Raw genomic sequence first — 26098 nt, 5'->3', positions numbered from 1 at the left:
GCAGAACCCTCCAGAAGAGCTCCTGAGGGGGTAGCAGTGCTTTTGAGGTGCAGAGGGAGCAGAGAAAGACTTCGTCTCGCAGGACGATTTAAAGTGAGGTTGGACTGAACTTTTGGCGTCAGCGGTTGCAGCTGCGGCTGAAGGTGGAGTGGGGGCTAGAAGAGGTGGAGCTGCCGCAGACCCGGGGCGCGGGACTGTTGATAGCGGGTGGGGCGTGCGGCTGGAATCTAGACGGGCCCCAGAAAGGCGGGGCTTCTAGTGACAGTAGGCGGGGCTTATGTAGAAGGGCGTGGCTTGGTATTCCTGCCACCAGGACATGGGTGTTTGCAGTGACAGCGGCATTTCAGCGGAAGACAGCGTGCCCACTTCTCACAGCCTGACCATCGCCGTAGGAGGGCGGAGCGCCCCGAAGGCAGGGCTGCCTTCTGGCCGGAGAGGGCACCGGCTTCTGACGACAGCGGGCGGAGCTAGCGCCGGCAAGGGGCGGAGCCGCTGTGAAAGCGGGGAAGGCGGGGCTTATGTTGACAGGGGGGCGGGGCAGCTCCCTACCTCCCGCGGCTCTTCTATGCTGGAGAGTGGCCGGGGTCGGATCCCTGGGGAGCCGCAGGGTCCAGGCGTGGGCAGCCAGGCTCAGCGCGGGGTTGGGGCGCACGGAGGGCCCCGCCTCGGCCAGCTCACTCCCCTCCCCTCCGCCCCGGCTAGCCGCTGGGGCGCGCGTCTCTCCTGGCACCCCTATCCCGGGTCCCCGCTCTCTGCTTGGCCGTCGAGCTCCGAGGCCCCAGTGCGGGACCGCGGAGTGGTTCCGGGTTTAGGGTTCACAGGTCAGAGTTGACTCCCTGAAAAGTGCAGCCGGTTTGAAATGCAAGATGGCGGCGGCGGGGCTCTGAGAGGCGCGGCGGCCCCAGCAGGTAGCTGCGCGAGCCGGCTCCGCGACGCGGGCCCTGACGCCCCGGTCTGCGAGTGGGAAGGGAGCGCCGAGCCCGCGGCCCGCCGGCAAAGAGGAGCGGCGCGGGGGCCGGCCGGAGGAGGGCAGCCCCAGGGCAGAGACTCGGGGCTGAGCCCGCCCGAGGCAGCTGGTGGCGGGGCGGCCCCGACGCGGGGCGTCTGAAGGGGAGGGACCTGGCCTGCCCTGCGGCTGGGGAGCTGCGGCTGGGGGACAGACCCACAGCTCCTTCGTGCTCGGGATTTCTGCAGCGTGGAAGGAGCTTGGGGGCGGGGGCGCTGGGAAGGAAAAATCTCAGCCCCTTTCTTGGGAGAGGTCTGGACAACTTGGGGTTGTTGAGGAGAGTGGGGATTGGGTCCGCCTGCTCGAGGACGCTGGCAGTTTTGCGGGTCCTGGGGTGGGGGTTTCAGGAGTTCTGCCCTCGGGGACGTGTGGCCACCTCGTGGGGACCCAGCTTCCCTGAAAGTAAAAAGATTTTCCTGCTGGAACTGAGCGCACTGGCTTTGGGGTGGGATCCCCAGGAGACCCTTGGAAGGAAGGCTGCCACCCATTTCGGGGCCAGGCCGCGCCCCCAGTTGGGAAAGGACTCGGAGCTGAGTCCTTAACAACTATATTACCATTTTGAGGAAACCCTGAGATTTAGGAGATAAGTTAATTAAAGAGCATGGAAATGCCATCTATCCCTATCAGCCAGCGTATGAGGGGATGGGGGGCAGACCCAGAGGAGTCTCTCAATCTTTGAGGCCTAAAGGGAACGACCTGGTGATTGCTTGAGGGGGATCTGAAGACTGGGGAGGGGAAATGAGAGGAACTGCGTCTAGTAGCCGGAAAGTAGAGTCTGGCAGATGCCCTTTCCCCATGTATTTACACCAAAGTTCCAAGGGGACTTGAAAGTCTTTGTTTCAGTATGTTTCCCCCTCTTCTTCCCTCCGTGGATAGCGGTAAGGAAAGAGCAAAAAGCCCGGAGAAAGAAAAGATTCCGTTTGATATGTTCAGCTTAGTTTAGCGAGCGATCAAGCCTCTGGGAAGGCATCAGCGAGACCCAGGGCAGGGGAATTAGGAAGCGAGAAGGGGGACGGTAGGATAGGAATGCAGGGAAGAGGTTGGGTAGAGCAGAAATTCCACAGCACGTTTCTGTCATGAGCCCAGCTTTCTAAAAAGACAGACATATGAGAAGAGCTTCACGTTCAGAGAAAAATGTTAAAAAGGCTGATAGGGAACTTGTGATGTGATTAAGTTGAGGTTTAATGTAACTTGATAAATTCTCTTGGAGGGTAATATTATTAAAAAAAAAGGAAAATCACAAGATGAAATGTACAGTAGTTCACAGTTAGGATGAAGCAGCCCCCCCTGCCCCAGGAATAGTGACTGTTTTGGACTGGAGTTTGTGTGTGTGTGTGTGTGTGTGTGTGTAAGTGTACCTTTACATTTGTTGATGTTGGTCATTATTTCTGTCTTTGTCTAAAAGCTTTTAGTTTTGTTATATGGTGCTACATGAATTATCTTTGTTTCTGAAAAAAATTGCCCTCAAAAAGTCATTTGTTTGGGGGGCTGGGGCTTTAGCTCAGTGGCAGAGCACTCAGTGGCAGAGCACTTGCCTAGGACGAGTGAGGCACTGGATTCGATACCCAGCACCACATAAAAAAATGAATAAATAAAATAAAGTCATAAAAACATATATATTAAAAAAGTCATTTGTTTTTAAGCTTGTAGTGAGAATTAAAAAGTTGGTTTTAATGGGGATATTGGCACTAGTATATTCATAGATTTTTTAATTTCTAAAGTAGCAATTGTGACTCCTGATCTTAAGCAAAAGAATTGAGAATGCTGCCAACAACAATACAGCAGTAACAGGTCAGAAAAAGAAAGGCTTTCATGATATTTTTTCCTTTTAGTTTCTCTCCTTCCTCTAAGCATTTTAGGGTTATGCAGACTAATTTTAGGCAAATAAAATGTCTAACCTTGAATCCTTTCAACATAAAAATGATTGCATTGATGATTTTTTTATAGAAGTATATCTCACATGATTTATTTAACAGTTGTAATTAAAATGAGAAAAAATTAAAGTAAGACTTGGGTAACTGATGATAGAGTTATGATTCATTCAGATTTCTTGAGCCATTCTTGCATTTTCAAAAGAGCTTTAATGTCTTTAGTGGAAATGTTTTAAAGATACAGTATAAACTAGTTCTGAGCTTCACATTTGGAACATTAGTATACATGTGTGCTGTTCTTTGGTTTCCCCAAAGTGCATGTAACTCTAGTTTTATATTCAGTTCTGAACAGATTAGACTGGGTGAACCAGAGAGGCATTGATGCCAGATGGTTTGAAAATATGCTAAGGCTGAAAACATAAATGTGCCTGTGTGGTAGATGCTCATTAGTAGATTTATTCCCCTTATAGCTGAGCTTATTATTTCACTTAATTTGGAGGGTAGGTCATGAATGAGGTAGCAGTGATTTTACCTTTAATGGTCCTTGTAAGTTCTTTTTTTCAATAAATGTGAATAATATTTTACAGTTATTAATGAAATTAATAGCATATATGTGGTGGTAAATCTTGCATAGTTTCTCCTTTTTATATTTCACAGTAAATTGAAAAGGTGATGGTATGATATATTATATATTTTCTTTCTTACATTGAGCATAAAATATGATATTTGGACTTAGCTTGACATAAATTCTGGCTTAATACTTAAAGTGCTTTTAAAATAATGAAATTGATCACAAATGTAGTTGAAAAAGTAATCTTTTTATTTATGTTGCAGCATTATGGATTTGGGCTCAAAAGACCATTATTTTAATTTTAACAGTGTTGAAAGTTAAATACCTAAGCAAGTTTTTAATCTAGTAGAGTCAATGCAATCATTCAGAGAGCTGTCTAGAATTAACTATTGTACTGCTCATAGTAATAGCCCATATTGCCTATTTTTAAGACATCTTTTTATTCATTTATATTATGGCAAGCATATTTAATTTGAAGTCTAAATTTTGTAACAAAATTCTTTTAAATTATACTATATATGTCAAAAGTAATTTAAATTTATTTTAGAAAACTGATTACTACCCTTTGAATAACAGCCAGTGTTTCTGTAATATCACTGAAATATATTATTGGATCTTTGTTGCTCGGATATATCTATAGTTGTGAGTAACCATATTTGCATAATGAAGTTGGTGATTTAGATTACTAGTCAGGATATTAATTTGAGTTGACATTTTGGAGATAGGCATTTTATACAATGTATTTTAAAAGTAATTTTTTTTTTTTTACCCGCTTTTGGTCTTAAAAGATACTTAATCTTGGCATTTTATATAAGCAGTATTTTTGAATTTTTTATTTTTGGTGCTGGGGATTGAACCCAGGTCCTTATGCCTGTGAGGTAAGCACTCTACCAATTGAGCTATATCCCCAGCCCTCCATAATGAATTTAAGAAGTACAAAGATATGCACACACACATAAAGCTATATAATCGATGCATATATAGCTTTGGCCTACACAAATACAATGATAAACTTTGGAAAAGCAATTTCAGAATGAAATTTATTTAAGGGAGTCAACTGAATAAATCTTTTTTTGTGGGGGGGTGCATTATTAATGATCGAACCTAGGGGTACTCTACCACTGAAATTACATCCTCAGTTCTTTTTATTTTTTGAGACAAAGGCTCACTAAGTTGCTGAGGCTGATCTCGAACTTGTGATCCTCCTGCTTTAACCTCTCAAATTGCTGGGATTATAGGCATGTGCTACCATGTCTAACTTAATAAGTCATTTTTAATGCAGGATTTTTATGAAGTTCTTAGATTTAAAAAATTTTATCTACCAAAATTAAAATATTGTCATAGCCATATCATATGCATTTATCATTTTGAGTAAAATATCTGTCATTACATTTTAGTGATTTCAATTTTCTCCTTCCTAAAGATCTTTCCCATTTCTGTTTGTTGTTAGAAATGAAAAGAGATGGGAGGTTTGATGTTTCTGAGCACTTCATTTAGAATTATGTTTTTCTTTTATTCGGTGTCTTCCCTTTTACAGCCCAATATTGTCAAATAGAAGTTTGTTAGAACATCACTGGGCATGGGCTTGGGAGTATGAGGGTTGATGAGAAAAGAACAATTTCTCTTCATTACTATAAGATTATTTATATCAGAGATTTGTTTTAAGAAATACCTGTTAATTTAAAATTTTTTAATTAATATTTTATTTATTTATTTTTTTGGTTGGACACAATACCTTCTTTTATTTATTTTTGTGTGGTGCTGAGGATCGAACCCAGGGCCTTGCACGTGCTAGGCAAGCGCTCTACCACTGGGCCACAACCCCAGCCCAAGAAATACATGTTAAAATGGTTCAAAATTATTCATTTTGAAACTGAGGTCAAAGAAAGTTGTGTGTGTGTGTGTGTGTGTGTGTGTGTGTGTGTGTGTGAGAGAGAGAGAGAGAGAGTGGGGAGAGAGAAGATATTAAATTATCATTGATTAATGTCTACCTGTTAAAGCTAACTTGTTACAGAATTATTTAATATGCTCAAAGGTATGAAATGGAAAATAAAATGTATTGGTTGTTATTTACTCAGATTTTAAAATATTTTACAGTTTGTCAACACTTGGCAAATTTTAAACAAAGAATTCCTTTGTTATGTAACTTGAAGTTAAAACCTTAAATAAAATCAGAAAAATCTAACACTTGTTTTTGTTCTTACTAAGTACCAGGAAATATTCTAAAAACTTTACATGTGTTATTTCTTTCAATCCTCACAAAGCTTTATTAACTAAATAAAGCTATTTGGGCTGGGGTTGTGGTTCAGCGGTAGAGCGCTTGCCTAACACGGGCGAAGCCCTGGGTTCAGTCCTCAGAACCAATAAAATAAATAAATAAACTATTATTTGCTCCATTTTATAAATGAGAGGCCTGAGGCACAGATAGGCTAAGTCACTTTTCTAGAGCTGCACAGCTAGTGACAGTGCTGATATTTGAACTCGGTCTGTTCCAGAGCCCAGGCACTTTTTTTTTCTTTCTTTCTTTTTTCTTTTCTTTTTTTTTTTTTTAATCTATCTACTGCCAGAACAGCTTTTTGTGTTTGCTTGCTGAGGCATGGTAGCACATGCCTATAATCTCAGCAATTTGAGAGGTTGAAATAGGAGGATCACAAGTTCGAGGTCAGCCTAAGCAACTATAAAATATATATAAATATAAGATATATGGTTGAGATGATTCCTTAATTTTTGAAATCTACTCATGCTATATTTTAAAAAAATATTTTGAAGTAGAAATATTCTAAAGTAATAGGGTTTAATTCAGAAGTATCAAAGAGCTCATTCATTTTCTGGTTGCCTTGCACCTTTATATGTCTTGGTAGCTCTTAAGAGACTTTGGGTCCACAAAACATCTTGCTTTTTCTGTGTGATTCAAGAATGGATTGAAATAGGTTACTAATATCCTACAGTATTAATAATTCATTTCGGAAAATAACCTCTCCTCTTTGGCAGCTGTTTCCTATCTTCTTTTCTAGTCCACATCCTGTATAGATGGATAGCTAAGGAGTGGCTGAATAAGGAGATAGCAGGAAATGAAATTGAAGAATCCCAGGCTAGAGAGATAACAAGATGCTCCACTGGGCCCTGCAGGAAAATGCTCTTGCTTTCCATGAAAATAATGTACTTATTTAGCCTAAACATTAATTCAAAAGTATTTTACTAGACAAAGTTTTTGTATATTTGTTATTTCTTTACTTAATAGGATTCTTCATAAACTTGTATAATGTTAGCAGGAATCAAAAGATAAGCTATTTGGGCTGGGGTTGTGGCTCAGTGGTAGAGCGCTTGCCTAACACATGTGAAGCCCTGGGTTCAATCCTCAGCACCACATAAAATAAATAAATAAAGATATTGTGTCCAACTATGACTAAAAAATAAATATTAAAAAATAAGCTATTTTAGGAAAATCATTTTCCTTACTATCCATTTACTGTGATATATGGAGTATCTGTGCTTCAAGAACAATAAAAATTCTTTCACCTTCAAAAGCATTATTTATTGTTATTCTCATAGGAGAGGCAATTATAGTTTTTATTAAAATTTCCTGATTGGTTTAACTACTCTGGGTACTATACAAAACCTTTTTTTGTATATTAATCTGAATTTTCAGAGAAAGATTTTCAGTTTTTTTTGATTATTCAGTACCAGTGCTTACAACACAATAATTATAATACCATTTGATGGTAGCTTTCTAATAAAAACTAAATGGTTAAACTCTAGCCATTTTGTCAGACTTATGTTAGGGTAGAATAGCATTAATATATTCAAGTCTTTGTTGGTTTGTGTGGCCAGCATTAATATTTCTTTCATTCCAGTTAATACATATTTAGGATGCAGATATCCTAACTTAGGTATATGTGCAAACACAAACATATATACACCTACTCCCAATTCTTTCTTTGGCTAAGTTGTCTTTCATAACCTTTATGTACTAATTTTAAAGAATTCCCAATTTTGACATCCTTATTTTTACATTAAAGACTGCATCTATTCACATTTTGAAATGTTATTGAACTAGTCTGCTACTTGGCTGTTCTATATAAGTAAAACTGTTAATGTGTAGTTATGAATTTTGTGTTTTCTATCAATATTTGAGTTGGCATTTAGATGATTTTAAAATTTTTCAGTTTTTTTTCAAAATTGCATTTATTTTTAGCTGCACATAGTGGTGCACACCTCAGGAGACTGAGGCCAGAGGATTGCAAGTTTGAGGGTGGCCTCTGCAACTTAGTGAGACCTTGTCTCATAATAAAAAACAAAAAGGACTGGGAATGTAGTTCAGTGGTAAAGCACCTCTGTGTTCAATCCCCAGTACCACATACAAAAAAAAAAAAAAATTTGCATTTATTTTTAAAAAGTCATAGCATGAACTGTAAAATTTCCTAAGACTAGGATCATGTTTTGAATAATAAAAGGATAATTTTTTTTTTATAGGAGAAGACTGATAAGTACTTTGGACCTGTTGGTAATGATGGCCTGAGCTACACACCTAATTTGAAGGGTTACCCTTCCGTTTCAAAGAACAGGATGCTGAGGAAGCTATGGCAAGTATGTGTTTAACTGTTTGGGCATGTAAAGCTAAGATGCCAATATACTCACTTTATATTCCATGATACTTTATTTGACTAATGTTGTAAAAGCTCTTCTTAAAAAACTTATGCTTAATACTTTTTAAAAATATGTGCTTTTAAACTTTAACTACTTTAAATTGACTACTTTAAATTTATCTACTTTTAATTGACTAACTTCAAAGGAAACAGTATCACACTTCTTAATAAATCTTATGTGGTTTATTTATAATTGATTTTTCAATTAATATTTGCCAAAATCAGCAGAGCATGAGACACCATTCCAGATACTGTGATAACAGAAGTAAATAAGACAAATAAAATCACGGGGACAGTACCTTTAGTGTGGGGAAATTGATCTAGAAATTTTACTAGTTTTTTCTTTCTATCCAAAAAAGGATTCAAGACTTACAAGAACATATTTTGGGGGTGGAGTGGGATACTAAGGATCTAACCAAGGGGTGTTTTGCCGCTGAGCTACATCCCTAACCCTTTTAATTTTTTATTTTGAGACAGTCTCACTAAGTTGCTGAGGGTCTCATTAAGTTGCTGAGGCTGGCCTGGAATTTGAGATCCTCCTAAGTCTCCCAAATCCCACTGTGCCCAGCTACAAGAACAATTTCTAAAAATATATTTTTAATGTATAGGCTATTAGAAATAGTTCATTATAGTTATGAAAATTATGATACAAATATTTTTATTAATCATACCAATATTTAAATGCTTGACTGTAAGTATAGTCAAATACATATTTTTATATTTTAAATAAAGTTTAAAAAAAATACATACTTGTATATTTTAAATAAATAGTATATTTTTCACGTACTATTTAGATTACATACTATGTGTTTGAAATATTTATATTTTAGTATAATTGTTATTTAAATGAGTCTACAGTATTAGGAAAGATTCAACAACCATTAATGTGATGATCGCTTATATTTAAAAAAAATTATAAAGGTCATACAAGTTGATACTACCAATACTAATCATTACTTTCTTTCAAAGTGTTTTTAAAAATTGAATGAATATATCCTCAGTGAAGTATGTAATAGTTGCTTTGTTTTATAAATAGGGACTATAATGGACAAGAATGGTCTCATAGAAAATCTCTCTTGGAACTAAGAATGGCATTCTTGTGTTAGACTGGCTGTGAAAGATGTACCACCTCCTTCAGAAAAGTAGAGAAATTTCTTTTCAGAAGAAAATTACTTTTGTAATAGTCAAAAACTATTAACCAGCTAGAAAATTTTACAATAGTACTAGTTTACATATTGCTCAGTGAATTATGTGCCTACCTACATTACAGCAGGGCTAAGAAAATTAGGTTGTTAATGTCCTAGAATCTCTCAAAATTTTTCTCTGCTCCTAAAACCTGGGGTCAGAGATTGCCAGGAGAAATCTGCTTTTTGTGTGTGTGTGTGTGTGTGTGTGGTACTGGGCCTTGTGCATGGTAGGCATGTACTCTACCAACTGAGCTACATCCCCAGCCCCACCAGGAGAAATCTGTAGATCTTAATTTCTTCTTTTAATCTTTAGTATCATTTCTTAGGTGGACAAAAACAAATAAGGCTGGGTGCCTGGCTGAAGGCCTATAAACCCAGAGTGAGAGGATTCTGAGTTCAAAGCTAGCTTCATTAACAGTGAGGTGCTAAGCAACTCAGTGAGACCCTGTCTCTAAATAAAATACAAAAAAGGGCTGGGGATGTCACTCAGTGGTTGAGCACCCCTGAGTTCAATCCCTGATCCCCCCCACCCCCACAGCAAAAAACAAAAAACAGAAGATAGTTTCTTTACCCTTCAGCATTAATTAGCATTAATAAAAGGATCCTCTGAAATTAGATTATCTTTAACCACAGTTTCTTAGATGCTTTCACTTTTATTACATTCAGTCCAGTCTATATTCACTACATTTAAAAAAGAAATTTTAAGTATTTTTATTTTTCCAAATTCACTTTAATACTTGATTTGTTATTGTCTTGTCCATTTTTAACAATTTTCTCAAGAAAATTAACTATGGCTATCATAGTTATCACTTAACTATGATTTTTAAATATGTCAGATTTTAAATGTGAATGTCTTAAGTTTGGAAAGTCTACCTTATTTTTCTCTCTCTCTCTAAACACAGTGGATACCCTTTATTTTAATTTGACCACATTATTCTTTGTTCCTACTTTATTTCAGGCATTCTATGATATTGGTAGATTGTTAACTTTTAGTTTGAATACAAACATGTAATAATAAGTATTTTCAGCTGGCTAAACAGAACTCTGAGAGAGAATTGAAACTAAATTGAATACAAAGCCTAAGAATTCTCAGGGAATATATATGAATGCAGATTCCTAAGAATTCTCAATGTGTGTATTTTTGGTTTGTAAACTGTTTTGTTTAGTTGATGCTAGATCAAAATTAACACAAACCTTAAAAATTGTAGTGTCTTCTAAAATTTTCTTATTTGATCAAGAATTGGTGTAGAAAACAAAGTTTGTTTTCGTTCACTTAAAATCTTAACTAAAATATCATGCTTTTGTGACTAACTAGGCCAACATGACGTTATCCATTAATCATTTAATTTAAAGTACAAGACAGTCAAGAAAGAAAGAAAAGCTAACAAATTCAGTGCAGTTATAGCTACTTAATTATACATTTTTTAGTACTAAGTAGAATTTAAAACCATCTACTAGCTTTTTTTGGTACTGTATTATATTGATACCTTACTTTTTAATTTTAAAAAAGGTCATAGAACACCACTTAAAATATAGTTTTCTCATGGGACAGAGAAGTAGCGATTCTAAATATGAATTTGTATTTACTGTCTTTTTAAGATCTATATCCTTTTTTCCTGATTTTCCTGTAGGAATAATTCTTTGAATGTTTTTATCTACCTTGTTTCACTCTTAGTCCACAAATTTAGATATATACTGTTCATACACAAAACTGATTTATTACAAGCAAATTTTAGATGTTAGCAAATGTTTATTGAATGTCACTGGAGTTTGTAGAATGTTCACTACTTTAGTGAATTGAATGCTTTAGATCACAGGGTATTTTAATATTGTAATGACTAAGGTGATTTTTTATCAGTAAGGATTTTACCATCACAAATAATCTGTAAAGCAAACATGGTTATATTTAATTCCTTTGTAAATAAGTGATTAATGAAATAAAATGCATATTATAATACACAGGATGTATATATATATTTTTTTTCAACAGATATTATTGAAGCCCTAATATGCACTTTGTTGGGCCCTAGGGATATAATGGAAAGCCAAGCAGACATTCCTCTGACCATAAAATAACTTGTATAAGGGCTGGGGATGTGGCTCAAGCAGTAGCTTGCTCGCCTGGCATGCGTGCGGCCCGGGTTCGATCCTCAGCACGACATACAAACAAAGATGTTGTGTCCGCCGATAACTAAAAAATAAATATTAAAAATATTCTCTCTCTCTCTCTCTAAAAAAAAATAACTTGTATAAGAATTGCCAGAATTTTTGTAGTATCATGAATAAATTTTGCTTTCATTAAGTCCTTTTCTGTAGAGAAACTTTGTTGTAATTATTTTGATTATATCAGAATCATGATATGGAGGAGCATCCTCCTCTCAGGAGAGGAGCCAGGATGCAGATGGATCCCTAGAAATTGGCTTGGCCAGATTTAAACCCTAGAGAATATGGGTGATTTTGAGGGTTTTTAGAACCAGCTTGATTCCTTAAAGTGTGGAGCAGCCCCTCCAAAAAAATACCTGGAATATACCTGGCCCCTCCAAAAAAATTCCTGGAATATACCTGAAGGCTATACATACCGAGACATGCCTGCTCCTGGTGGAAAAACCTTTATAGAACACATGGTTTTTGCCTTAAAAATAGAAAGGAAACTTTGTTTCCGGCTTGAGGCAAATGACCATAGGAATATTTTAGTCTATTTGCAATTTTAAGGACTTGTAACTGTTTTTATTGTATTTTATAATAAAGCAAAGTTATAACAATATTAAAGAAACTGTGTAAATGTCACACATAAAAATCCCATCTATAAACTCATATAAAAATCTCACTGTCTATAAAATTTTGCTCATCAAATCTTTGTCCGTGTACATACATATTTCCTCCCAGTTATTATAATTAATACAAAAAAATTGTTCTAATTTGAAAAAGTTTAGGTAAATATTTTTTCACCTTTTGGTTAGCATTTTAAATAATAACAAAATCAATAGTGTAACAATTGATTTAATTAAAAAATTTTTAACGTATTTCTCCAAGGAAAGGTTAACTAAAAATAGTTTTTATGAGTAATTGTATTTACAGTGCTGGATGAATTTATATGATATTTTTATTGTGTTTTAATTGCAAAGTCACCTAACCACTTAGTTGTGCAACTGACCTCTAACCCCTTTTTTACAGGCGAATAGTGCAAGGTCCCCCAAATTGATTTTGAGCCCTGTTTTGAGTTGACCTTCAACTAGAGGATGAGATGCCTGTCAGCTAATAGTGATTTCTGTATGACAGTTTTCCTGTCCTGGCCCCATTGCACATTAATGAAAAAGAGAGATTAATTGGAACAACATCATAGCAATTCTTACTCTATATTTTTTCTTCTGCTTTTTCATTCAATTTGTATGTCTTGTCAGCTGATTAATTTACTTTAAAAAAATAAGGTGGTAAAGTGTATAATATTTAATAGATGGTATTTTTATTCTCTCAAAAGAATTTTTCAAAGACTGGAAAATAACATTAATTCTGATAACACATATTGTGTATCAGAATGGGTGAAGGAAGTATTCTTACTTGTACAGCCTCTGGGCAAGATATCACTATTCCTGTTTTCCCCAGGGAAACTTCTTCTCTTTCTAGAAGCGTCCTGCACTGTGCTACTTGTTTCTCTCATTGCTTTGGTCATAGTTATTCTAATTGTTGGCTGCCTATCTTCCTTTGCTCCCTTGCTAATACCTGATAGAGCAGTCTGTCTTGATCATTAGTGCCTCCCTAGTCTCTAGGACAGTACTTGGCACATGGTCGACATTCAACAAGTCGTTGTTCAATGAATTTGATGAAGAATTTTGGTTTCATACGTGAGGAGTCTCAGGTTGAAACTGAGTGGCTTTACCAGATATCTTACAGAAGGGAACCTAGCCCCTGTAGTTTAGCCCCTCTAAGAATTAATTACTTTCGACCAGGTTTCTTCTTCCACAGAACAGGTTAATTGTTCTAAGGTCCTTGTTTCCTCCAAAATTATGACTTTATAATAAGAACCCTGAACATTCCTTTTTCCCTCTTTGGTCTTTTTTAGACTATGTGTATTATGCAGAATTAAGCCATTGGGCCAAATCTTGCAGCTCTTCAGGGAATATCATATTTCCTTTAGGAGCATGTTAACTAATACTCTGACTCTGGTTTTGTTAGCAGAGTCATGGAGAACCTGAAGGTAGGTCGTGGTAGCAAAAGTTTTAGAAGAGGAAAGAATAGTATTTTGGGGGTCTATGTATTGGATATAGAAGTAACCAGATGTTGAGGCAATCTGAAACACCCAGGTGTTCAGCTTTTCAATTACTGAAGTCTTTTTTTAAAAAACATCTCTTAAGTAACTTTATTTAAAACTTGACTATATGGCCAAGACCAGTATTTTCAGAGGAAAAAGCACAATTTTTGATATGTATTACAAGATCATAATATAGAATATGAGTATTTTATGCTTTTCATGACTTTAGCAAAAAAAATAAGCTTTTAAAATTCACTTATATCTGCTTAAATTTTTATCAACTGAGCAATCTGAACTAGTGAAATAGGAGGAGGAGAAATAAAAGTAATAGTTTGGTGGCATATTACTGTTTATATGCCAGATAAAACATAAAATGCTTAACCTTGAGAGCTGGAAAGCCAATCTCTTTATTCCTCCTAGAATAAAGAGATTGAGGCTGCTCCCTTTTTCCTCTGTGTCTTTTATTTCTGCTGACTACTTTGCTCTATCCTGAAGCCCTGGCCTGCCTTGGCCAGTGAAGGCACATTCAGTTTACTGTGTATTAGTTGTAAAATTCCATTGAAAATTTTAGCAGTGCCAAGGTGAGAAGGATTTTTGGAATTTATATAGTGTCTTGAAAGTATTTAAGTTTTTAAGACAGTCTTTCAAACACATCTTGGAACTCCTTGGAGATGTAAATGGGGTTGTGGGATCCATAGGGCTCAGGGAGTAGTTCAGCCTCTACCCTCTCTGACCAGATACCTACTCTTCTATATTTTGGAGTTCTCTGGAGCTGGTGCTTCTCATAGAATTTTATTTTAAAGTCTCCCTTGCTTAAAACAAATTGTTAAACTATCACTTATAGGTTGTTTCAGAAAAAATTCATCATCTTTTTTTTTTTTTTTTTTTTTTTTTTTTGAGGATGGAGAGACACTGAGGATTGAATCCATAGGCACTTTATCATTGGGTTACATCCCTAACCCTTTTTTATTATTTATTTTAAGATGAGGTATCACTAAGATGCTTAGGGCCACACTAAGTTGCTGAGCCTGGCCTCAAACTGCAATCCTCCTGTCTCAGCCTCCAGAGCTGTTGGGGTTACAAGTGTGTGTAACTGGCAAGTGCCCAGAAACCCTCTATCTGGCTATTAGCTTCCCCCAAATTAATATAGTATGTCTCTAATTTCAGGAGAATGAGTCAAGATAGCTAACTCTCCTGCCTTTCAACAGTTTTTCTTTGTTATCCACATTGTGAATGATGCTCATTTATTATTCTTCTATCCATTTAGAGCTATTTGGGGAATTCCCTTTCTTTCTTTCTTATTTATTTGTGTGTGTATGTGGGTGTGGGTGTGGGTGTGTGTGCGTAGGGGATTGAATGCAGGGCCTTACCTTTACCACAGAGCTACATTCCTAGGAATTTCCTGTTCAAATATTGATCTAACAGAAATGTTGATACTTAAAAGAAAAAAAATTGATGACCTCTATTTGATTAGAAGATGACATTAGCTTAGTTTATAACATTTAGTTATAAAATAGTTTTACATTTCCTTACAATCTTTTAGAAATTAAAAGGAATTTTGTAGGAAAAAAAAGTAGGACAACTTTAAGAGTAGGGGTTTGGACTGTCAATACTATTGGTATTACTAAGCAAAGCACTTTTTGTTTTGTAATTTGGGAAATCAGGGAATAGGGACATTTAGTCCAGCTCTTCCATCTGCTGCTTGAATCCATCAAATGGATCTGTGGTCTGTACTTGAGTAATTGTAGTGCGGGGGATCTTACCACCTTCAAGTTAAGGCATTTTCTCTTTGCACAGCTGTCTCCTAAAAATGTATCTCCCTTTACTGAGTCTGTATATCTTCTCATAGGGGCCAGACTCTGCTTGATAATTCTTTTTTAGTTGTAGATGAACACAATATCTTTATTATTTTTTTATGTGGTGCTGAGGATCAAACCCAGTGCCTCACGCATGTGCCTAACCACTGAGCTGCAACCCCAGCCCGCTTTATAATCTTTTAAGCAAACTTTTTGTTTTGTTTTGTTTTGTTTTATTTTGTTACTATTGGGGATTTAACTCCGTGGCACTATACCACTGAGCTACATCCCCACCCCTTTTTATTTTATTTTTATTTTTTTAAAGAGTTACACAGATGTTTTTTAAAGAGAGAGAGAGAAAGAATTTTTAATATTTATTTTTTAGTTTTTGGAGGACACAACATCTTTGTTTGTATGTGGTGCTGAGGATCGAACCTGGGCGGCACGCATGCCAGGCGAGCTACCGCTTGAGCCACATCCCCAGCCCCCCCACCCCTTTTAAATTTTTTTATTCTGAGAAAGTGTTTCACTAAGTTGCTGAAACACTTGTGATCCCCCTGCCTCAGCCTTCCCAGTTGCTAGAATTACAGGCATGTGATATCATGTCCATCTAGCAAACTCTTTTCTCTTTACTTCATCTGTAATAAGGATGGTGCTAATAAATGCAAAGATTCTAAATTACAGTGGCAAATATGGGAGACCTCTTATTCATTTTATTCATTGTCATTTGGTTTAGATTTCAGAGACATGTAAACCTTAATTTGGAATCTTATTTTTATTTGAAATATTTTGATTGCAAAATTTATTAAAATGAATCTGTATAATTCATGTTTTATTGATATTCAAACTCAGTCTTGTGAATTTTAGCCTCTGTTCTCTATGGTGATGCCCTCAGGCTCCATTGAGTTTTGCGGGACTATTTTCCTATTCATATTAATTCAAATTAATAAACATTTAGCGATTACCTACTCGAGTACAGGCTTCTTGTGTGCACTAGAGATGCAAATATGAATGAGATATAAACCAAAATAGCTCATCTGGGAATGCGTTTGAGATATAAAGGTTCTTTGCTTAAAGGGGAAGTACAGGGGATGAAATAGACCAAATTATGATGTGTGCAGGTACGAATAAATCACACTGAAGGCTACTATTATGTATAATTATAATTCACCAATAAAAATATTTTTAAAAAGAACTGCTGTTACAAGCTCTCTTAGCAAAGAGCATGTTGGTTTCTTCTGAGCACTGAACACAGAATGAAAAAAGAAAAAAAAAAAGCTCTTTTGCTTGTTTGTTCAATCTAGAGTTTTGGAGACTTTGTTTTATAGCAATAAAGCTGTTACTTATAAAGGAATGGGATACATTATGTATAATATAAAGACCACAGATGTAGATGGGGAGTGGGAACAGAAATGTTGCCTCTGCTGTATGGTAAGTTGCAGACTAGAAAAAAACACAAGAGAAAAAAGTAACTTATGGTACAGAGAGATCATCATAGCAGGTACACAGACAAGTATCATAACATCAGGAATGGCATGGACAAAGGTCTGAAAGTGTACTGAGTGTCCCTGGAATGGCAGTCATTTCTGGTGTGTGGAAAGCATAAGGAAATTGGAAGAAGGAGAAGGATGGCAGAGCTGAGGGAGAAAAGCAAGGTTGGGGCCACAGTGAAGGGAATTATGTACCTTATGGGGCTCAAACTTATTCTTCCAGCATTGGGGACCCATATTAGCAGATTTAGATGATTAGATATATTTAATAAATCCTGATAGCATTTTATAGAATGATTAAGAATAATTGTTTATGAAACTTTGATCATTCATCTTTCATCTTTACCATTTTTTGCCATGTGTGAACTTCCTTTTTGGGCTAATGAGACAGACCTGTAGGAAAAAGAGGACATAACTGATGGATGTAATGGTGATCATTTTTGAGTAACTGTGATTGCTTTTTATAGTTTTAGGTTTGTTTTTTGCCACACTGAGAATTGAACCCAGCAAATTTCATACTCTAAGCAAGCACTCTACCACTGAGCTACACTACACCCCCATCCATACCTTGTTAAGAGATTGTCATTTTACACTGATAGTAGCATGTTTACAAAAGCAGACCTACTCTTCATTCTCTTATAGGATTCAAATGGCTATAAGATTGAAATAAAAAAGTTTGGATCTGATGATAAGAATAGTACATAACTTTCAGTGAGTTGGCTTGGAGGTATCTATTTTCATCTTTAGAGGACTTTTTTTTTTCCCTGATTCTTACCTTATTCTAGATCTTTATAATTGAGCTATGCATCAATATAAGTGAAATATAACTAATTTGCTTAAAAGATCATAGTCACTCATTTTAAATTTATTTTAATGTAGGTGATTGGAGTTGTGCTTCAAAAATTTCAGCAGTTCAGCGGTATTTTATCTGCCAACAATAAACTCTTTACTTGATTGAACCATGAAAAAGCTGCTAATGAGACTTGTTGAGCACAAAAGAGGACTTGCAGAACCAAAAGCCATTGTTTTCAAATGAATAATCCTGAACATTTTTAAGCTTCAATGCTTTTTAATCACCACTGAAATTTTCCCTGTAACATCAGCATGGCAAGCAGGAGAAAATCAACAATACCTTGCATGGTCCTCGCCAGTGAACAGGATCCAGACCTTGAGTTAATATCAGATCTGGATGAAGGCCCTCCTGTACTTACGCCCATAGAAAACACCAGGGCAGAGAGTATCTCAAGTGATGAAGAAGTTCATGAATCTCTGGATTCTGACAATCAGCAAAATAAAAAAGTTGAAGGTGGCTATGAATGTAAATATTGTACTTTTCAAACTCCAGATCTAAATATGTTTACTTTCCATGTGGATTCAGAACATCCCAATGTAGTGCTAAATTCATCGTATGTTTGTGTTGAATGCAACTTTCTTACCAAAAGGTATGATGCACTTTCTGAACATAATCTGAAATATCACCCAGGAGAAGAGAATTTCAAGTTGACTATGGTGAAACGGAATAACCAGACAATCTTTGAGCAAACAATAAATGATCTGACTTTTGATGGTAGTTTTGTTAAAGAGGAAAATGCAGAGCAAGCAGAATCCATAGAAGTTTCTTCTTCAGGTATCTCTATCAGTAAAACTCCTATCATGAAAATGATGAAAAATAAAGTAGAAAACAAACGGATCACAGTCCATCATAACTCAGCTGAGGATGTTCCTGAAGAGAAAGAGAATGAAATCAAGCCAGACCGTGAAGAAAATGTGGAAAATGCAAATTCTTCAGCTTCAGAATCTAATACAAGTACTTCTGTTGTAAACAGAATGCACCCCAATACTGCCAGCACAGTAGTGACCCCCGCGGCTGTTCTTCCTGGACTAGCACAGGTGATAACTGCAGTGTCTGCTCAGCAGAACTCTAACTTGATTCCCAAAGTCTTAATCCCTGTTAGTAGCATTCCCACCTACAATGCTGCGTTGGATAACAATCCCCTTTTACTTAACACCTACAACAAATTCCCTTATCCAACAATGTCAGAAATTACAGTTCTTTCTGCTCAAGCAAAATATACAGAGGAACAGATCAAGATATGGTTTTCAGCCCAACGTCTTAAACATGGTGTTAGCTGGACTCCTGAGGAAGTAGAAGAGGCAAGAAGGAAACAATTCAATGGGACAGTACATACTGTACCTCAGACCATAACTGTCATTCCTACACACATTTCCACAGGGAGTAATGGTTTACCATCTATTTTACAGACATGCCAAATAGTTGGTCAGCCGGGTCTGGTTCTCACTCAAGTAGCCGGAACAAACACTTTGCCAGTAACAGCACCTATAGCCTTGACCGTGGCAGGGGTTCCAAACCAAACAAATGTACAGAAAAGTCAGGGGCCTGCTGCTCCGCCTGTTGCAGAAACAAAGCCAGCAACAGCAGCAGTTCCCCCTTCTCAAAATGTCAAACATGAAACTGCACTGGTAAACCCTGATTCATTTGGCATTCGAGCAAAAAAGACTAAGGAGCAACTGGCAGAATTAAAAGTTAGCTACCTTAAAAATCAGTTTCCCCATGACTCTGAAATTATCAGACTTATGAAAATAACAGGCCTGACAAAAGGTGAGATTAAAAAATGGTTTAGTGACACAAGGTACAACCAGAGAAATTCAAAGAGTAATCAGTGCTTACATCTCAACAATGATTCCGCTACCACTATCATTATAGACTCCAGTGACGAAACCACTGAATCCCCAACTGTGATTACTTCACACCATAAGCCATCCTGGAATCCTTTTCCTGACTTCACTCCCCAGAAGTTTAAAGAGAAAACTGCCGAGCAACTTCGGGTCCTTCAGGCCAGTTTTCTCAATAGCTCCGTACTTACGGAGGAAGAATTGAATAGGTTAAGAGCGCAAACCAAACTTACTAGAAGGGAAATTGATGCATGGTTTACAGAGAAGAAGAAATCAAAAGCTTTAAAGGAAGAGAAAATCGAAGTAGATGAAAGCAATGCAGGTAGTTCCAAAGAAGAAGCTGGAGAAACTTCTCCTGGAGATGAATCTGCCCCACCTAAATCCGGGAATACAGGCAAGATTTGTAAAAAGACACCTGAGCAGCTGCACATGCTTAAAAGTGCGTTTGTCAGAACACAGTGGCCATCACCAGAAGAGTATGATAAGTTGGCTGAAGAAAGTGGGCTTGCTAGGACAGACATAGTTAGTTGGTTTGGGGACACCCGTTATGCTTGGAAGAATGGAAACTTGAAATGGTACTACTACTATCAAAGCGCCAATTCGAGCAGTATGAATGGTCTGTCATCCCTTAGGAAAAGAGGAAGAGGGAGACCCAAAGGACGGGGCCGAGGAAGACCTCGTGGACGGCCTAGAGGAGGCAAACGAATCAACAACTGGGACAGGCCACCATCACTCATAAAATTTAAAACTGGAACTGCAATACTGAAGGATTATTACCTGAAGCACAAGTTTCTTAATGAGCAAGACCTTGATGAACTTGTCAACAGATCACATATGGGTTATGAGCAGGTCAGAGAGTGGTTTGCAGAAAGACAGAGAAGATCGGAGTTAGGAATAGAATTATTTGAAGAAAATGAAGAGGAAGAGGAAGTCATTGATGATCAGGAAGAAGATGAAGAAGAAACAGATGATAGTGATACTTGGGAACCCCCACGACATGTGAAGCGGAAGCTTTCTAAATCAGATGACTGAAATGTAAGTTTTTAACCTGGTAGTTTTTTCCCACTTGCATTTCTAACAACCATCTTGTTGTATCAGTCATCTTCACTTTTGATAATTTTGATAATTTTTTTTCCAAAACACTTCTTTTTCCCCAATAAGACTAGGTACCACTAATAGAGTCAAAATATAGATGATTAATGTATGTTGTTCGATTACTATGATTATTATGTAGAATTTAATGTTGCTTTATTTTTTGTATGAAATATTTTTTAATGCCTTTATTCCACTTATTTATTTTTATGTGGTGCTGAGGATTGAACCCAGTGCCTCAAGTATGCGAGGCGAGTGCACTACCACTTGAGCCACATCCCTAGCCCCTGTATGAAATATTTTAAGTTTCTTTCTGAGGAAAGATACCTTTTCTGTCAGACCAGGGGAAGAGGAGATTCTCACACACACACACACACACAGAGTAAAGTTAAGGAAAATGCTTCTCCTGCAACCCTCCTTCACTAAAACCTCATTTTTTTTCTTTTTGCCTATTCAAAGAAATAATTAAAAAACTAAAACTAAAAAGAAGGGGGGAAGTACATCAAAGGGAAGACTTACCACAAGAGTGAGGATTACTCAGTTTTAGGAAACTAAGTAAAAACTGATTTTTTTTTCTTGTCATCATATTGCTTTCTAAATTTAGTAGATTTTTAGCTAGAGTTTAAAGTGGCTTTCTGTATTAAAATCATTCAGTATCTTTTTTGTCTGCCCATACTAGGGATTGAACCCAGGGGCACTTTACCACTGAGCCTTTTTTAAAAAATTTTTTATTTTGAGACAGAGTTTTACTAATTTGCTGAAGCTGCCCTCGAACTTGTGATCCTCAACCTCCTGAGTTGCTGGGATTACAGGCAGGTGCCACCACCCCCAGCTTCTAGTATCTTTTTCTATTAAAAGCCAAAGTTCTATTCTCAACCCTATATAAATTTCATGTTTGCCTAGGTGGCATCTGTTTTTGAAAACCGTGATGTAAATTATTTCTGTTTTAGAGATCAAAAGGCAAATAACATATTTGATATTAAATTAGCTCAGTCACTTAAAATATCTTTTTGATATAAAACAAATCTACCAGCACAAGTACTGTGTTTGATTAAAATATATATCTTTATAGTCTTAAGAGTACAAATAAATGTGGATTAAATTTGAAAGATTTTGACATGCTCTTTAAATCTTTATTCTTTATCAATTCGATTAATTAAAATTTTGCTTTTATTACGAATCATTTATCTGATTCAGAGTTAGGACTTCAAGTTTTACTACTTCTGCAATTCAGCAACATGGATTTATTATTTTCTGTATTCTGTTTTGGAGTGTTCCAGTATAAAAGTATATTGTTTTCAGAAAATATTGTAGTTGTCATGAAATATCTGTCTGTAGTACAAATAGCATCTCCTATCAGAAATCATTGCAGTGTTCTCAAACAGTAAAGGAGGAAATGAGACATAGACCGTCATTATTATTTTATGTATGAACATGCTTGCCTGTTTCCATAGCTTTTTACATCCCTAACCCAGGCTTTACTTTTATGCCCTCTTACTTTCTCTCTCTTTCTCGTAATTTCCTTAATTTTCCCATATTTTCTCTCTCATTTATTTATTTTAGCAATTATTTTTGAGACCTCAGTATATGCAAGATACTGTCCTTATTTCTTAGCAATTTTTTTTATCAGGTTTTATTTTCATCAACATTTTTTAAGGCAGAAAAGCAGATGAACTGAAAATATTGATGCTTTTACAAAGCTGTACAAATCTCGTTCCAGGTTAGAGAGCACATTTTAAGTCACTAGAAGCTCAAAAATTTTGTACAGCTTTGCCCTGAAGTGTAGCCCTCCACTTCCTCCTGTTGGAAAGCTTCAGGACAGGCTTTGTTCTGACCTAGATGCATAAAATATTTTTAACAGTCACTTTTTTTTATTGCTAAACACAAGAGTGCACACTCAGCCAAGATTAAATCAACAAATTTGTTGCTGCCGTGAATTGTTGTTGCAGCCTCTGCAGCGACTTTCTGGGAAGTTATAATCTTCTAAAAATAATGTGAACTTTTCTGTATGATTTACTTTAACCATACTTTAAATTTGTGTGGAAAATTCTTATATTATATATTCACACTGGTATTATGGTCAGAAAATTCACATAAAGCTAGTTTTAAAAAATTTATATTGCAACTTTGATATGTGCACTTTTATGGTATGTATAGAAGAATGCCTTTCTTTTCAAATGCACAAAAGTCTACAATTATAAAACCTTAATTTGGGTTATTATTTTAATAAAATAATTGTTCATTTATAAGAGAAGTCACTCTAGGTTTCCTTTAAAAAGTTGTGTGTTTCATGCCTGTGACCCTAGCTACTCTGGAGACTGAGGCTGGAAGACAGCCAGATTTGAGTGCAGCCTGGGCATCTTAACAAAAAACTTGTCTTAAAATAAGATAAAAATGGCTGAAGGGCTAGGATTGTAGCTCAGTATTTCAGTGGTGGAACATTTGCCTAACATGTGTGACATACTGGGTTTGATCCTCAGCACCACATAAAAATAAATAAATAAAATAAAGGTATTGTGTCCATATACAACTAAAAAAAATATTTTTTAAAAAGGGCAAGAGATATAGCTCAGATATACTAAAATGTTCCTTGATTCACTCTGCAGTATCTCTCTCTCTCTCTCTCTCTCTCTCGCTCTCTCTCTCACAAACAGTTTTATTGTATTTAAATATGGTTCAATTTACAAAAAAAAAGTCACTCAAACTTTTTCGAACAGTTTTTGCAAAAAGTGAAGTACATATATAACATTTGTACCTGCCAATTTTGTATATAAACAGAAAAATATAGGTCTTTAGATTTCACAGCTTGTTTATTATAGATACTGATAATGATATATAGACTTCCTATTCATAATTTTTATAAATGACTAGAGAGAGGTGATAAATGTCTATAAGCAAATCTGGCATATGAAGAATATAGCTATATGAGGTACAAACAAGGTATAGTGCATTATATGATATGTGTGTGGTGAGCTCAGTGTTAGGGCACAGAGGATGTATTTTCATGGTTAATAGTCATTTTGATCTAAAAGTCGTAAAATTAAAGTTTGGTTTTCCTTAAAGTTTCAGTTTTTTATGTTTTTCTTTTATAGCTGCTTAAAATGTTGAAGGAGAATCAGTTCTTCAACTCAAGATGTCTGGTTTACTGTGAAGGGGCCCAATCTTTGATGACACTGAAAATGTTTTGGGGCTCTCAAAAAACAGGATCCAATATCCAAAAGAAATGGAACTTAATATTGTGCCAAAGTTAAACTACTGCAGTTGGTGGAAGTTCTGCAATGTAAATAGAACACTAATTAAAAAACGACTTGTAAAAATTCAGATTTTAATACAGTACATTTTTATTCTGATATGATAGAGACATTCTGAATCTTGGACTTTCTGAGGGAGTTTAATGACCACTAGAGCTTGTCCTCATATTTAGTCCAGCTTACTACTACTGTGTGTCTGGTAAGAAGGGCTGGATTGCCTGTATTCTTTGATATGTGATTAAGCTTATAGCTTTGAGTGACCAAACATTTTACAGAGTAAAAATTGTTAGGAATGGGAAAACAGAAAAACCAAACCTGATTTATTTTGTGTCTTATGTATCAGGCCCTGCGCCAAGATTAAAAGATGTATGTGGGCTTATACAACTTCAAGTATTAAAATAGCCTCTATACACATGTTGAAACAATAAGTTTTGTGGTATCGCTGGCCCTTAATGATCGGATCTTTAATTAAACACACTCAAGGATGCCATAATCTCTACTTGTAATATTTCTGTTACTTTTCTCATTAGAAGCCAATTTGCTTTTTATTAAATAGAAGATAATACCGAAGAAGGAAAAGAAACTGGTAAGAAGTTGAATAGGGTGAAACTCTAAAATAAGTGTTGTACCAAAAAAATGTGAAACAGAATCATGTAAAATATATGTAGTGTTTTCTTACAATCATGTGGGAATCAGAAATGTTCTTACAGATGTCAGATCAGAATTTTCATTTTCTTTCAGTGAAATTCTACATTGTATAACAATTTCGTTGACTAGAGAAAAAATTCTGAACTGATCCTAATAAGTTAAGAGTTAGCTTTTCACTTATGAATCATGGGAGTGTTAACTGTTAACTCTTATCATACCAGGAGACTGAAAGTTCATACTGATTTATAAACTTTGTAAAGACCGGTGCTGTTCATTCATGTTGAGGACCCTTTATTTTGTGATCATAGGACCATTTTTCAAAATGTGGTTTCTTCATGGAAGAAATGTTCAGTTTAATTAGCTTTGGATTTTAAAATGTTTTTCTGAATGATCACATGTAGTGGGCTTGGCCAGTTTATTTTATCTAATTTAATGAATAATAAATATTAAGCTCTTGGTTAAATGTGTCAGCTAATGGAAATGTTATGAAAAAGCCTTGAATATGCATGCTGCTTTCATTTTTATAAACTGTTTATTTTTTAACTATAGCTTTATTAGTAATTCCAAAATGCTGCAATTTAGCTGATTTCTTCACTCAGACAGCTGGCTTTGTGGGTGGCTTTTTTCATACTACTGTTAACATTTTTTAAAAAGAAGCAATGTAAAGACTGTAACAATTGAATGCACTAAACTGTTTTTTTTCTTTTACACGTTTAAAACTTCTTAAAGCACTCTGTATTATAATGATTAAATTGCTCCCTTTTTTAAACCATTGCTAATGTGGTCTGAGTTTTGTTCGATAGTAATTTTAATGTTTTCAAAATTTGAAATGTCAAGTATTGGAAATGAAGCCTTTGAATATATTTATATTATGTTTCCCTTGCAATATGTTAACTCTGTATATAGCTGTAAATAACTATTAATAAAAATTTCCCATCTCTTTTATAGGCTTGATAAAATTCTGCTCTGATGTTTGCTAGCTTTTAAATATATTTATTTGACAGAGCAAAAGAACTCTTCTCTCCTGGTTGATTGTGTTCTTGAATACAAATAAAAGTTAGCAGTGATTAGTAGTTTTCAGTGACTTTTTTTTCCATTTTAACAACATCAGTTTTTTTAAAAATTATGGATAAAATTTGCCATTATGCCCACATTTAAGTGTACAATTCAGTTTCATTGAATTATCTTCACAGTGTTGCACAATGATTACCACTATTTCCAATATTTTTTCATGAACCTAAACAGAAACTTGTAACCATTAAGCAATAACTCCTAATTCCCCCTGGCTCCTATAACCTCTGAGAAGTATCGTCTTAGTAGACTATAGTAAGTAATGTGTCTCCGTGGATTTGCCTATTTTTTATATTTCAGATAAATGTAATTGTCCAATATTTGTCCTTTTGTGTCTGGCTTATTTCCTTTAGCATAATGTTTTCAAGGTTATCCATAGTTGTAGCATATACCAGAACTTTGTTCCTTTCTTTGGCTGAATTCTCTCTCTCTCTCTCTCTCTCTCTCTCTCTCTCACACACACACACACACACACACACACACTCTCTCTCTCTCTCACACACACACACACACACACATACATACA

The 26098-nt window shown here is 36.2% G+C and overlaps 1 protein-coding gene across 2 annotated transcripts; it reads left to right on the top strand.

Annotated features, from left to right (window-relative positions):
- The first annotated feature begins 34 nt into the window (after positions 1-34).
- Zhx1 (zinc fingers and homeoboxes 1) lies at positions 35-25568 on the top strand. Of its 2 annotated transcripts, none has more exons than XM_076835458.2 (4): positions 35-98; positions 7922-8035; positions 17696-20545; positions 23695-25568. In XM_076835458.2, exon 3 carries the CDS (start codon positions 17921-17923, stop codon positions 20540-20542), a length of 2622 nt encoding a protein of 873 aa, XP_076691573.1. In that variant the 5' UTR covers positions 35-98; positions 7922-8035; positions 17696-17920; the 3' UTR covers positions 20543-20545; positions 23695-25568. The 2 variants fall into 2 exon arrangements, with proteins under 2 accessions (XP_076691573.1, XP_076691572.1); XM_076835457.2 differs by lacking the exon at positions 35-98 and adding an exon at positions 611-908.
- The last annotated feature ends 530 nt before the right edge of the window (positions 25569-26098 follow it).

The sequence above is a fragment of the Callospermophilus lateralis genome, chromosome 16 (genome assembly GCF_048772815.1).
Source record: "Callospermophilus lateralis isolate mCalLat2 chromosome 16, mCalLat2.hap1, whole genome shotgun sequence".
NCBI lineage: Eukaryota > Metazoa > Chordata > Mammalia > Rodentia > Sciuridae > Callospermophilus > Callospermophilus lateralis.
Note: the sequence above shows the minus strand (reverse complement) of the source record. Positions and strands in the feature narration are given on the sequence as shown.